General features: G+C 38.8%; 2 protein-coding genes across 2 annotated transcripts in view; both read right to left on the minus strand.

Moving 5' to 3' along the window:
* The window catches only part of LOC311288377 (B-cell receptor CD22-like), a gene marked incomplete at its 5' end in the record, with an annotated part of 39,765 nt that extends 27,671 nt beyond the window's left edge, over positions 1 to 12,094 (minus strand). Inside the window, 5 exons of the mRNA XM_084405771.1 lie at positions 724 to 987; positions 1,192 to 1,446; positions 6,669 to 7,041; positions 9,993 to 10,631; positions 12,083 to 12,094. Coding sequence (XP_084261897.1) covers positions 724 to 987; positions 1,192 to 1,446; positions 6,669 to 7,041; positions 9,993 to 10,631; positions 12,083 to 12,094 — 1,543 coding nt within the window. The remainder of the gene's footprint in view (positions 1 to 723; positions 988 to 1,191; positions 1,447 to 6,668; positions 7,042 to 9,992; positions 10,632 to 12,082) is intronic.
* The window catches only part of LOC311287751 (basement membrane-specific heparan sulfate proteoglycan core protein-like), a 280,443-nt gene that overhangs the window by 191,703 nt on the left and 74,415 nt on the right, over positions 1 to 14,325 (minus strand). The window lies entirely within an intron of this gene.

A 14,325-nucleotide genomic window follows, 5' to 3' on the forward strand; every position in this document is an offset into this window, starting at 1 on the left:
CTTCTGTATTTTATGTATGTATTTTAAGTATATTTCTATGTGCTTATTTCTAGTAAATTGTAATATTGCCCCTGTGGTGACACATTTATCTAGTGACAGGAAAGTCAAAGTCGAATGGTCCGCTGCTTCTACACTCCTAAAACATTATCTCTGACATGAGGCTGAAATTATTATTATAGAGTAACCAGTTGATATTTGAGCTTCAATGTGCATATTATTGCAGCCGAAATATCAGTTTATCCCACATCTCATTTACTATGAATGAATATAAAAAACTACACTGATTTTATTATTTTATTTTCATGTATGCATTTCAATGCAACATCGGATCTATTTAAAACATGCAAAATATTAAAAATAAATAAATAAAATAAATCTGCAGACTCAATGTTATTACAGTGATGGGATACAGCCAAAGTTACTGGTTAAAATGAGCAATGAAAAATACTCTCAAATCAAAAGTTGCAGCTGTGAATATTATTTAATGGACCTCAGCTAACATGAACTAACAATGAATAGTTGTATTTTTATTAACTAATGTTAACAAAGATTATAAAATAACAAATGTATTAATATGCATTAACTAAAATTAACAAATGGAACCTTGTTCTAAAGTGTTACCAACAAATCAATCAATCAATCAATCAAACAAACAAACAAACAAACAAACAAACAAACAAACAAACAAGTAATTCTGTCTGAGGAACACATGAACACACTCACCTGATACTGTCAGTGTAACTCCATCACTGATCTTTGAGTTCTGTTGGGTTTCAGTCTGAGTTCCTCTACAGCTGTACAGACCAGCATGAGACGGATCCACAGATGTGATTATATAGATCTGGTCTTGTCCTGCGCTGTTATCTTGATCTTTATACCAGCTGTACCTCCAGACTCCTGTCTCCTGTATGTCACATGTGAGAGTGACTCTCTCTCCTCTGAACACATGAACATCAGGCTTCACCTTCACTACAGGTTTGGGTCTCTCTGTTAAATAAGCAAACACACACTTCACATGTCTGAAATTATTTCAGATGATTTGTGCAAAACTCAATGAAATACCTTTTGTTAATTAATGTTTAACTCAAGTGACAGAACATTGTTAAATCAGGACAGTAATTTTCATGTTTACATCAAACACATTGCCTTTTAATACAAAAAAATAAAGTTTTAATAAAAGCAAAGTATTACCTCTCACTGTTATCTTTATTGCATTGCTGAAGTGTGTGTAGTGTTTTCCTCGCTGTGCTCTACACTCGTATGTTCCTCCATCAGAGACTCTCACAGAACTGATTGTTTTAGTTCCTGCATCATCACTGGATTCACAGTTTGAGTCTTTCCTCCAGTCAAACGTCCATCCAGTTGAGCTTCCCACGTCACAGCTGAGAGTAACTGTGTCTCCAGTGAACACTGAACTCTGGGGCTTTACAGTCAGAATCGGTTTATCTGGAAGTGAACAGTGATGCAGTGTTGAGCTCATTTATAGAGTTATTGGTCATATTTCACTATGAACTTGTCTTCATCACTCACTTTTTTTTTGTACATAAAACTACACTGTAATCATCACTGCACAGTAAAATTCAATTAGTTAGACTTATACTTAAAAAAGTAAAAACTGAGAAATGCTTTGCAATCTGCTAGCATTTTTGTCTTTTGTGTCCGTGTCTGCGTGTCTTGTTGTCTATTGAGCATAAGTTTTGTTTTGTCAGCTTCTTCTTCTTCTTCTTTGGTGTTTATTGGCGGTTGGCAAACCAACTTGTAGGTGCATTACCGCCACCGACTGGACTGGAGTGTGGACAGGATACATGCTTATAGGATTGACATAATGCGACATATGAATGAAAATTCATGAGGAAACAACAACAAAACAAAACGTAAAAAAAAAAAAAAAAACCAGCCTAAATTCTTTTACTTAATTTCGTTTCTTTAATAAACTTAATAATACTATCATATATAGCTTTTTCCTTTAGTATACCTATTATAGAAAAATCTTTATGCTCAGCTTTAATTAGTGACTGAATGAAATTACGTCTTTCATTGTTGTATTTCCTGCAGTGAAGTATTACATGTTCAACTGTCTCTTGCTGACTACAGTGATTACATTCCCCTGTTGGGTGCTTGCCAATTTTAAACAATGTACTATTCAATCCTGTGTGACCTATTCTCAGACGGGTAATAATATTCTCTTCACTTCTGTTCCTGCTCTCTCTCCTCCCAGCACAAACTTGTTGTTGAATATTATATAAGTGTCTTCCTGTTTCAATACCATCCCAGTGTACCTGCCATATTGATTGTACATATTTCCTAATGAACACTTTAGCTTCTGCTCTACTTAATGGAACTTGTAAATCTATCTGCTTTAACTTTAAAGATTGTTTAGCCAAAACATCTACCTTCTCATTACCCACTACACCAACATGAGCAGGAACCCAAATAAATTGAATTGATATACCCATAAGCTTTATGTTATACAATTTATGGAATATTTCATTAATTATATCCATCCTAAAAGATGATCTGCCAGATTTTATGCTTTCCAGTGCCGAGTAGCTATCAGATGCAATAACTATGTTATTCATTTGCTTTTCTTCTGTCCACTGCAGGGCCATTAAAATTGCCAATAGTTCTGTAGCATAAACTGATAAATGGTCAGAAACTCTTTTCTTAATATGAGAATCATTCATTGGAATATACACGGCTGCACCTGCATATCCTGTCTTCGGGTCTTTTGATCCATCCGTAAACAAAAACACTGAATCTTGGAAATGCCTCTCAAAATAATTCCGCACTATATACCACACTGGAAGTTGTTTGGATTGATCCTTTATTTCCTGTTGTATACTGAGGTCAACAGTTGGCAAGGGGAATAACCAAGGGGGGATGGAGGATATTGAGACTGTGTTGCTATACTGTAATTGATTTAATCCTATATTCCTCGCCTTTGCATCACCTATCCACCCAAAACTCATAAAATTGGTTTCATTATGTTCCCAACAATCTGTCAGTACACTTTTTACAGGATGTGAAACACTTTGTCCCTGGATATTGACCCAATATGCCAACATTAACTTCATTCGTCTTATACCTAATGGTATTTCTCCCATCTCCACCTGCATAGCTGATACCGGTGATGATTTAAATGATCCACTACAGATTCTTAGGGCTTGTGCTTGCAATGCATCTAATTGTTTGAGGTTTGTTTCTGCTGCTGACATATAGGCAATGCATCCATAATCAAACACAGATCTCATGAGTGCCCAGTATATACTTTGTAGGGATGCCCTACTAGCTCCCCACTCCCGTCCTGATAAACACCGAAGAATATTAATAATATTTTTGCACTTATTCTTAATTTTATCCAGATGAATTTTCCATGTAAGTTTTTCATCGAACCAAACTCCAAGAAACCTTATAAATTTTACTTGCTCCAGAGGATTCCCATATAATTTCAAAGAGAGGGGTATGCTTCTGAGCTGCCTTGAAAAACAAATGACCTGCGTTTTTGATACAGATAGTTTAAACCCCCATTTATTAGCCCACTTTTCAACTTCCTCTATCGCATTTTGCATTTTTTTATGAACATATGTTATATTGCGACCTCTAATCCACAAAGCCCCATCATCTGCATATAAAGATTTTCCAATGTTATGTTCAACTTGTGAAAAGATGCCATTAATCATTATGTTGAATAATAACGGACTGCATACACTACCTTGTGGTGTTCCATTCTCTACTGTATACATTCTAGAATATTCTTCACCTACTTTAACTTGTATTTTTCGGTCAAATAAAAAGTTCTGAACCCAGTTATATGATCTACCACCAATTCCTAAAGACTTTAACTTAATTAATAATCCTTCTTTCCAGAGCATATCATATGCCTTTTCCACATCAAAAAAGATAGCTACCACTACTTATTTGTTTGTCTGTGCTTTTCTAATGTCTGATTCTAGACATAATATAGAATCCATTGTATTCCGTCCCTTACGGAATCCACTCTGATAAGGGGACAGCAGATTTTTACTCTCTAAAAAATACGTTATTCTTTCTGTGATTATTCTTTCCATTGTTTTACATAATTGAGAAGTTAGTGCAATAGGCCTATAACTAGAAGGATCTGATGGGTCTTTCCCAGGTTTAAGAACAGGTACTATTATTGCTTGTTTCCATATTGAAGGGAGTTGACCAGTTTCCCATACTAGGTTAAATAATTTTAATACTATTTCCAGCGTATTATCTGTCATGTTAGCCAGCATTTTGTAACACACTCCGTCTCTTCCTGGAGTAGTCTGCCGAGCAGTTTTGATTGCTCTTTTTAACTCAAACATGTTTATAGGTAAGTCTAATAAACTATCTGACATCTCATCTTCCTTCACCAAATTAAGATAATTCTTTAATGTGCTACTCCTACACTGCTTTGCTTCTTTTGAAAGATTATCTGAACTATGAATTTTCTTAAATGTTTCTACCAAAAGTTCAGCCTTATCTAAATTGGAGACAGCCATTTTGTCTGTACCTATAATCACTGGTAACTCATAGTTCCTTCTAATCCCCCCCATTTTCCTGATCATATTCCATACATCTGACAGATGTACTGTTCTTCCAATACTATCACAGTACTGCTTCCAAAAAAAACGTTTTTGTGTTTTTATTGTTTTTCTTACAACTGCCTGGGCTCTTTTATACTGAATCATAGCATCCATAGAATGCTGCTTTTTAAGTTTCTTAAATGCTTTATTCCTTACTTTTATAGCTGCTTTACAACCATCATTCCACCAAGGTACATTTTTTACCTGTCTTTTTCCTGTCGTTTTAGGTATAGTTTGTTCAGCCGACTGAATTATTTCATTAACTAGTTTACTGTTGTATATATTTACATTCATCTGGGATTCTTCTTGCAAAGTCATACATCTATTTTCACAAATTACTCGAAATATCTCCCAATCTGCCTTTTCCAACTTCCATCTAGGACTTCTCTTTTCTTTTTCATAGCATATTTCTGTACCAACCGTAATCACTACCGGATAATGATCACTCCCTATTGTATTATCATTATTTACATTCCATGTAGTGATCCCTGCCATTACAGAAGACACAAATGTTAGGTCAAGTGCAGTCTCTGTATTTTTTATACTGTTATATCGTGTTCCCTCTCCATTATTAATGCACACCAAGTTATTATCATCAATGAATTCTTCAATTAGCTGTCCATTCACATCTGTATTATTACTTCCCCATAATGTATTATAAGAATTAAAATCACCACACCACACTACTTTGTCATGCAAAGAACCTACAACAGCTTCTAAAATAATTTGACTTAATTTTTCACATGGATTATAATAATTAATAATATCTATACTCCCTCTTTTAGTCCATACCTTAATTATTATTGATTCATATTCTTTATTTATTTGTTCTACCTTATATTTCAATCCATTTTGTATAAATGTTGCTATTCCTCCTCCTCTACCATATTCTCGATCTCTTCTAATTATATTATAACCATTTATTATAAAATCCAACTGTGGTTTTAACCATGTTTCCTGAATACATATTACATTAGGTTTCTCTGTTAACATATCGATGTATTTCTTAAGCTCTTGGCCATTTGCAATAAGACTCCTTGCATTCCACTGTAGTAAGGTCAATAACATTACGAAGATCCAGCACATGCCTGAGAAGACTGTGTCTCTTCAGTAAGGGAGTCTCTTATGGTCTCCCATTGCAGTCCTTTGACATCTAGATATTTCTCTGCGGATTTAACAATTATTTTAATCCTTTCATTTCTGCTTTTTGTCTGTGCAGAACAATTTATTATTTCTGCCATGAACATTACAAAATCATTCTTTTCCACTATCAAAGTATCCTCCTTCAATTTATTACATCCTTGACATTTCTTTCCTGAGTCGGCCATATCGTCGTTGCGCTCGGCCTGCTCCGCCAGTTTGGCCCTCTGATTCATTTCTTTTCTGCTAATTTCTGATTGCTTGATCACTGTCATATTCTCTGAAACCTTCTTTGCAGCTTCTGCATAACTGATTCCTTGAACAACCTTGATTCGTTGCACTTCGGCCTGCCTCTTACTAACCTCACATCCTCTGCGGCACTGTGTTCCCCTCCACAATTACAACACTTCAGTTTTGTACCCTCCTGGCATTTTCCATACTCATGTTCTCCACTACATTTTCCACATCTCTGCTTTCCCTTACACACCGCCGCTACATGCCCATATCTTTGGCATTTAAAGCATCTGATTGGAGGGGGAATATATAACCTTACATCGTAGCACATAAAACCAATGTACACTTTTTCTGGAAGTTCTTCCTGATCAAAATTGATCATAACCGAAAGACTATCCTGCATATTGCCATTTCTGTTCACTTTTAGACGTCTTACTTCATTTACTCGAGCGTTTGTTATGTTTCTTTTCACATCATCAACCGATACGTTAACCGGAATCCCTGTAATGACTCCTTTTGTAAATTTCTTGTAAGTCTTGAAACATTCCACTTTCTTTCTATTGACTATGTTCATTTTGATTGCTTTCCCTTGCTGTTTCTCATCCTTACACACAATCATCAGGGCTCCATTTCTTAGTACTTTGGCACTCTTTATTTCACCAATTTCCTTATTTAGCGATTTTGTTAGTTGTATTGGATTCATACCTCCAAACGAGTCCCCGTCGTCCACAAGTTTTGCAAAAATTACATGCTCCTCCCTCCGCTTCTCCTCCGTATTTGATCCTCTGTCTGAGTCACTTTCATCAGTTTTATTTTGCCTTTTCTTTTTCCGTTTATTATTCCTAACCGACTCCCAGCTTTCATATATCCCGCCACCTACTTCCATCTCTCCTGGTTCATTTCCTGATCCGTCACTTCCTTCCACACACTCCTGTCCATTCACAGTCCAGCTGTTGCCAACCACCCTGGGAGTCGACATCCTTCCCTCCACACACCTCCACCAGACCTGTTTTGTCAGCTTGCTGTGTGCTCTGCTGTCATTGGGGCTTTTCCCCTCCCACTCGTTATCCTTAATTATCTTTGTGTTCACGTCACACCTGTTGCTTATTATTCCTCATTATTCTCCCTTATTTTAGATGGAGTTTTTTGAAGGAGTTTTTTGTCAGACCGGTGTTGTATGTAGTTACGCAGTCGCTTGTGACCTACTTTTCGTCATCGCCTTTTCTTGCCGTGTCGTGCTATTTCTGAATCAAAGTGCATTTTTATTTTTTGTCCTGCTTTCTCTCCTGTTTCCTTGGCTGTCTGCCCTGGCGATCTCTGTTCTGTTGAGACTCGGATGCACCGCTGTCTGCCGGAAGCTAGTTATTTTAGTTGATTAAGTTTTAAATATGGATAATTTTCTTACACAATTGCTTTGCTTCAGAAGGCCTTTATTAGCAGCATGAATTTACTTTTATGATGAAAGATGCACTTTTATGATGAGTAGATGCACTTTTATGATGAATAGATGCACTTTTATGATGAATAGATGCACTTTTATGATGAATAGATGCACTTTTATGGACTTCAAAACAGAAACGGCCATTCACTTCCATTATAAAGCTTGAAATTTTTTTTTTTTTTAATATAACTCCTAGGATGGCTTCAGGGTGAGTAAATCGTGGGCTAATTTTCATATTTGGGTGAACTATCCCTTTAAGCATTAAAGGTGTTCTAAGCGATGTCACACGTTTTTTGTTTTTTTAGGCCAAAACATTTTTTGTCACATACAGCAAACATCTCCTCACCATCCGCTAGCTGCCTGTCCCCTGAACACACTGTAAAAAAACACGGTCTCTGTAGACAGCCCAGGCTCCACAAACGGCAACAAAAACAAACTGGGCTCACCCGCACCATGAAACATAACAAACTGTTCCAGCCAATAACCGACAAGGATTTGGGGCTGGGGTTTGGGGGGTTACTGTGCGGATGAGGAGGAGGGAGAGTCAAGCTAGCCTCCGTTTTGTTAATACTACCGACGTTGTCTTTGCTGCTATATATTTATGTTTAAAATAAAGTATAGGCCTTCCACAACTCTCTCCCCATATGTCAAATATATCACCAATGAGGCTTATGTCACCTAGCAGCAACGCCGCGTCAGACACGTTTCTGGTGTGCAAAGACATAGAAAAAGCCACACAGCTGACACGCAACAGAAACAATTGGCTCATGCCACGCAGCCAGTGTGTCGCTGGCCTAATCATCACCATCATGGTAATGCCAAATGAAAAAGAAAAAAAAAATCGAAACCTCTCTTAATTCTCACTAAGAACTTCTGTAGACGTCTGACAGAAATAAAGTCAATCTGGTGAGTAATAAATGAAGCTGGTAATGATGATTGTGGAATTAATACAAAATATTTACAGAATATATGTATTAGGGGTGTAATGGTTCAAATTGCTCATAGTTCAGTTTGGTATGAGCTGTGTCCAGTAAAAAAAAAAAAAAAAAAAAATTAAGAAAAAATATTAATACAATAGTGTTAGACTTAGACTTAGAAAACTTTAATGTCCTCAGAGAGGCAATTTGTTGTACAGTACAGACATATTGACACATAATCCACAACATAAACATTATCCACATGCACAATATCATAAATAAATAAAAACTACTTCACATTCCTTCACATATATTCTCAAGTCATACCCCTCCCCACACCTTATTTGATTGGGTTATTGCCATGGGAATGAATGAGTTTTTTGCTCGATTGGTTCTAACTTTGGGGTATCTATATCTACGACCTGAAGGGAGAGGCTTAAACTCCACTGAAAGTGGATGGGTTTTATCCATGCAAACCTTGTCTGCCTTCTGTGCCAATCTCATCAGGTATAGTTGGTACAGGTCTACCTGTTGTTTCCCAATGATTTTTCCACAGGTTTTAACAATCTTCCCCAATTTGTTCCTATGGGTGATTTTTGAATGTCCATACCAGCATACTATGCAGTAGGAGAGAATACTCTCAATAAAGGACTTATAAAAAAGAGTCAACATTTTATTATCAACCTTAAAATAATTAAGCTTTCTAAGAGAATACAAACGTTGTTGACCCTTTTTAAAAACAGCATCAGCACACTGATCCCAGGATAATTTACTATCAATGATAAGACCAAGATACTTGTACTCCGTCACCATCTCTATCTCCTCTCCTTTTATTAGAGTCGGAGTGGGTGAGGGTGCCCCATGTCTAAAATCAAAAACCAACTCTTTAGTCTTAGATGCATTCAAATACAACTGGGAGGCTTTACACCAGTCAACAAATTCATGCAACACTAGACCATGTTCAGTTTCATCTCGCTCCAATAAACTAATCACAGCAGTATCATCTGCGAATTTAATTATATAACGTCCAGGGTAACTACTGCGACAACAGTCAGTGTACAATATATATAATAGTGGTGACAAAACGCTACCTTGTGGTGTCCCAGTTGAAGTGAAGCGGACCCCAGATAATGTTTTCCCCACCCTTACTCTTTGTGGCCGTCCACTCAGGAAGTCCAGGATCCATTTTATTAGTATTGAATTTAGCTGGAAGTTGTCTCTAAGTCTATTTCCTAAAATTTGTGGGTGGATTGTATTGAACGCTGATGAAAAGTCAGCAAATAAAATGCGAGCATGTGTTTTACAACCTTCCAGGTGTGTATACAAATAATTTAAAAGCACTAAAATGGCATCGTCCGTCCCCCTCCCAAATCTGTAGGCAAATTGTAGAGGGTCAAGAGCATGTCTACAGGAATTCATGATGTATGTTTTGATGATCTGCTCAAATGATTTAACTACAAGAGAGGTGAGGGCGATGGGCCTATAATCCTTGGATGAGGATGGATGGGAGACTTTGGGAAGGGGGGTCACAACTGCTGTCTTCCAAAGCAGTGGAACCACCTGGGTGTCTACTGAGCGTTTGAAGAGGGAACAGAAAATTCCACTTAATTGGGCCGCACAGTACTTAAGCACTCTGCCTCCTATGTTATCCGGCCCCGGACTTTTTCGTACATTAATCCTCTCAAACACTCGCTGAACCATCTCCTCCTTGATGATCAAAGTACTCTCCGTCCCAGCATCGTCCGTCACAATCTGTTGCCAGGCAGAGACCTTATCGCTATCATTTATTTCAAAGCGGGTAAAATGTTCATTTAGGTTGTTGGCCAAAACAAGGGATGCGGTGTCATCCATATGGTCAATGTTTTTTTCTGTCTTGAAGGGGGCGTTTGCCATCAGCTTTATACCTGTCCATGCAGCCCTTGAATTCCCCGCAGCCAGGGTGCTCTGTATCTTATCCTTGTACTGACACCTGGCCTTATAGATCTCCTTGTTGACCTTCCTTTGCATATCTTTTCTGTTTTGTAAGCTTCCTGAAGCGAAGACTCTCTTTTTCTCATTTAGTATGTACTTTAGTTCTTTCGTCACCCACGGTTTATTGTTTGGGTACACCTTGATGATCTTAGTTGGAATGACTGCACTCACACAAAAGTCTATGTAACCCGAGATAGCCTCTGTCTGTTCGTGCAAGTCAGCTGAAGAGTCCTCGAAGATGGCCCAGGATGTACACTCCAGGCATCCTTTCAACGTCTCTATACTGTCCGCATCCCACACCTGGATCTGCTTTTCCACAGGCTTAACCCTTTTCAAAATCTGTTTATAAATAGGTCTTAGAAGGACTGTGTTGTGATCTGAGCCACCCAAGGGGGCCCTGGCGCTGGATGAGTATGCCTTGGGGATGGAACCGTAGCATAAGTCAATGATTTTATTTTTTCGTGTTGGACAGGTGACATACTGTGAATAGGTAGGCAACGTTTTTTTGAGGGTACAGTTATTAAAGTCCCCCATTATAAACTTGGGCGCATCTGGTGAGATTTTATCCAATTCTTGGGTGATATTAAAAATAATGTCTGCTGCCTTATTTATATCTGCTCTTGGGTGTATATAGACAACAGTCAAAAATATTTGTGGGAATTCACGGGGAAGATACGAGGGGCGCATAGAAACTGATAAAAGTTCAATATCGTAAGTGCAAATCTTTTTTCTTACCACAGTTGTTTTGCACCATCTGTCGTTTATCATGATGCACACGCCCCCTCCGTGTTCCTTGCCTGTAGCCTTGCTGCATCGGTCCAAGCGTACTATACTAAATCCTTCAGGGCAAACTTCAGAGTCTGGCACAGTATAATTAAGCCAGGTTTCAGAGAAGGCTAAAATACAGGCTTCCCTGTATTCATGCAGGTAACGAGTGTTTGCTCGCAACTCGTCTGCTTTTCCTTTTATCGATTGGACGTTAGAGAGAATGATAGTTGGAAGTGGCACTTTTGTTTTCCTCTTCCTGAGTCTTTGGCGCACTCCTCAACTCTTTCCTCGTTTTCTCTTGTGTTCCTTGTCATTGACAGTTCTTATTATCTCCGTGGGTATGTTAACATCAGTATGATTCCAAAAGTCCGCGTAGGCGCTCAGTTGTAGAAGAAAGTCTCTGCTGTAGCGTACATGTGATTCCGCGTTGCTGGCCGGTTCACCTGCCACGCTGATAACAAACAGTATCGACCCGACTATTAAAGCCAGCTCCCATACTCGACTCATAGTGACTGATGGTAACGGTCCGTAGACAGTGCATCTAATGATGGTTTGTACCGAAAATGATCGCACAAGCAACTAAAAAAAAAAGAAACAAACACAAAGGCAAAGGACGAGACAAACAGCCTGTACTACTGGTCGCCACTGTGCAGCGCCCCCTAAGTGTAAAGATACAAATAAAATAAACTATGCTTTTCAGGTTTTTCGGGTAGTTATAACATTAGTTTTCAGGTAGAGAAATTGAACAAAGTAATCAAATGTAAAATAACATTGCATATTTGACTATGAATTAAAGATCAAACTTATAATTACAAAAACTATTCAATCATGAGCAGTGAGTGATTTCCTTGTCTTTTATTGTTTGATTAACATTAAAAACACAGACTGCAGGAAAATTAGGCTGCTGTCACTTTAATACATAAAGCATGGATACATCACACTGATTCAGTTACATGTGTTGTCTCTCTTGACTGTATAAGTTCAATTAAGGCATAACAGACTATGTCTGCTAGGATACTTACCAAGTCGGGCATGTTGACGATTTTTCTGTGAATTTGTCAAGCACAAGACTTGAAAGAGAACTCAGTATAAGTCAATACGTAAGTTTAATTCTAAATCTTAATTCGTAAAATAAAATGGCATAAGGTATTTAAGCTTGATTAGATCAAGCTTAAATACCTTATGCCATTTTATTTTACGAATTAAGATTTATCTAATCAAGCTTCCAAAGAAAGGCGACCTCAGCAATTGTAACAACTACAGAGGAATCACACTCCTGTCAGTGCCAGGCAAGGTCTTCAATCGGATCCTTTTAGAGCGAATGAAAGACTCTGTCGATCCACAACTACGAGATGAGCAAGCTGGTTTCCGGCAGAACCGATCATGTACAGACCAGATCGTAACCCTGCGCATCATAGTAGAGCAGTCCTTGGAGTGGAAATCACCACTGTATATCAACTTCGTCGACTACGAGAAGGCTTTTGATAGTGTGGATCGAGAGGTCCTATGGAAGCTCCTCCGATACTACGGCATCCCATCCAAGTTGGTAAACTTGATAAAGAGCTCATATGAAGGCATGACCTGTCAAGTGATCCACGCAGGACAGCTCACCAACAGCTTCCGGGTGAACACTGGAGTCCGACAAGGATGCTTGTTATCCCCGTTCCTTTTCCTCATCGCCATCGACTGGATCATGAAGACTTCTACCAGCGAACGCAGAAATGGGATTCAGTGGACCTTATGGAATCAACTCGATGACTTAGACTTCGCCGACGACCTCGCACTTCTTTCTCACAGCCAGCAACAGATGCAAGAGAAGACCAATGTGTTGGCAGCTGCATCAGCACAAGTTGGACTCATTATCCACAAAGAGAAGACCAAGATCTTTAAAACCAACTCCAGCAACATCAACCCAATCACACTGAGCGGAAGTCCTCTGGAGGAAGTGCAGTCATTCACCTACCTGGGCAGCATCATCGACCAGCATGGAGGAACTGAAGCAGATGTCAAGGCAAGGATTGGTAAAACAAGAGGCGCTTTCATCCAGCTCAAGAACATCTGGGCTTCCAGAGAGCTGACCTTGACCACCAAGATCCGACTGTTCAACTCCAACGTGAAATCAGTACTGCTGTATGGCGCTGAAACCTGGAGGACAACCAAAGCCACCAACAGTAAAACCCAAACCTTCATCAACACCTGTCTCAGAAGGATTCTCCACATTCGTTGGCCTGAAACTATCAGTAACACCAATCTATGGGAAAGGACATGCCAACTCCCAGTGGAGGTAGAAATCTGGAGGAGAAGATGGGGTTGGATAGGGCACACCCTTCGCAAACCGCCAACAAACATCACCAGGCAGGCTCTCAGGTGGAATCCTCAAGGCAAGCGGAAGCGAGGCCGCCCAAGAAACACATGGCGACGCGAACTCGACGCAGACATCACAAGGATGGGCTTCAACTGGAGTCAACTAGAAAAAATGGCCCAGGACAGAAATCTCTGGAGGTCTACTTTTGGCGGCCCATACCCCGGGAGGGGTGGAGGGCATAAGTAAGTAAGTATTTAAGCTTGTTTCCTGGGAAAAAAATAAAATAATTTAAGTGCATTTTTCTTATTTTGCGAATTATCTGCCAGTGGGGTAAGAAAATGTTCTTGGTTTTCCGTTTGCATTAAGATTTTTATTTTTTTTTACCCACTGGCAGAATTGTCCTTGTTTTAAGTAAAATGCACTTAATTTAGTAATAATGCGTCCTTCCGTTTCCCGTGAAATTAAGGATTCAACAGATGGATAATTTTCGGCCTGGCCTACCCCAGAATTTCTTGTGCACCGGTCACGACAAGATTATTTTGACAGAAATGGTTAAATCACACTTTTAAACGCAATACTCATAAAGATACGGACCATGGTGAACATATTTTGACAGGTTGTGAACTCTGTTTTGTTTTCAGACAGTTGAATATAACTTTAAAAAAAGTCCAGTCCAAACGTTACTGTTGCCAACTGTCACAGTTGCTAGGCGACCAGAACAATCCCCTTATGTAGCCCCGCCCCTTTTCAGCACTGCGCTCGTTGTCTTTTGACTTCCGGTCTGTATTTTCTTAGTGATATTGCGTGTTTATTAATGAACGGCTCGTTTTAAAATCTTCCCGGTCTACTGACATTTGTTAAGACGTCTGCTTTAAACATTACAATCCTCATGATTAACTTTACATTAAGTACATCCACTTCAAAAGCTAATTACTCCTGGACAGCAATGCCATAGGAATA

Source organism: Rutilus rutilus (genome assembly GCF_951802725.1).
Source record: "Rutilus rutilus genome assembly, chromosome: 3".
Classification (NCBI taxonomy): Eukaryota; Metazoa; Chordata; class Actinopteri; order Cypriniformes; family Leuciscidae; genus Rutilus; species Rutilus rutilus.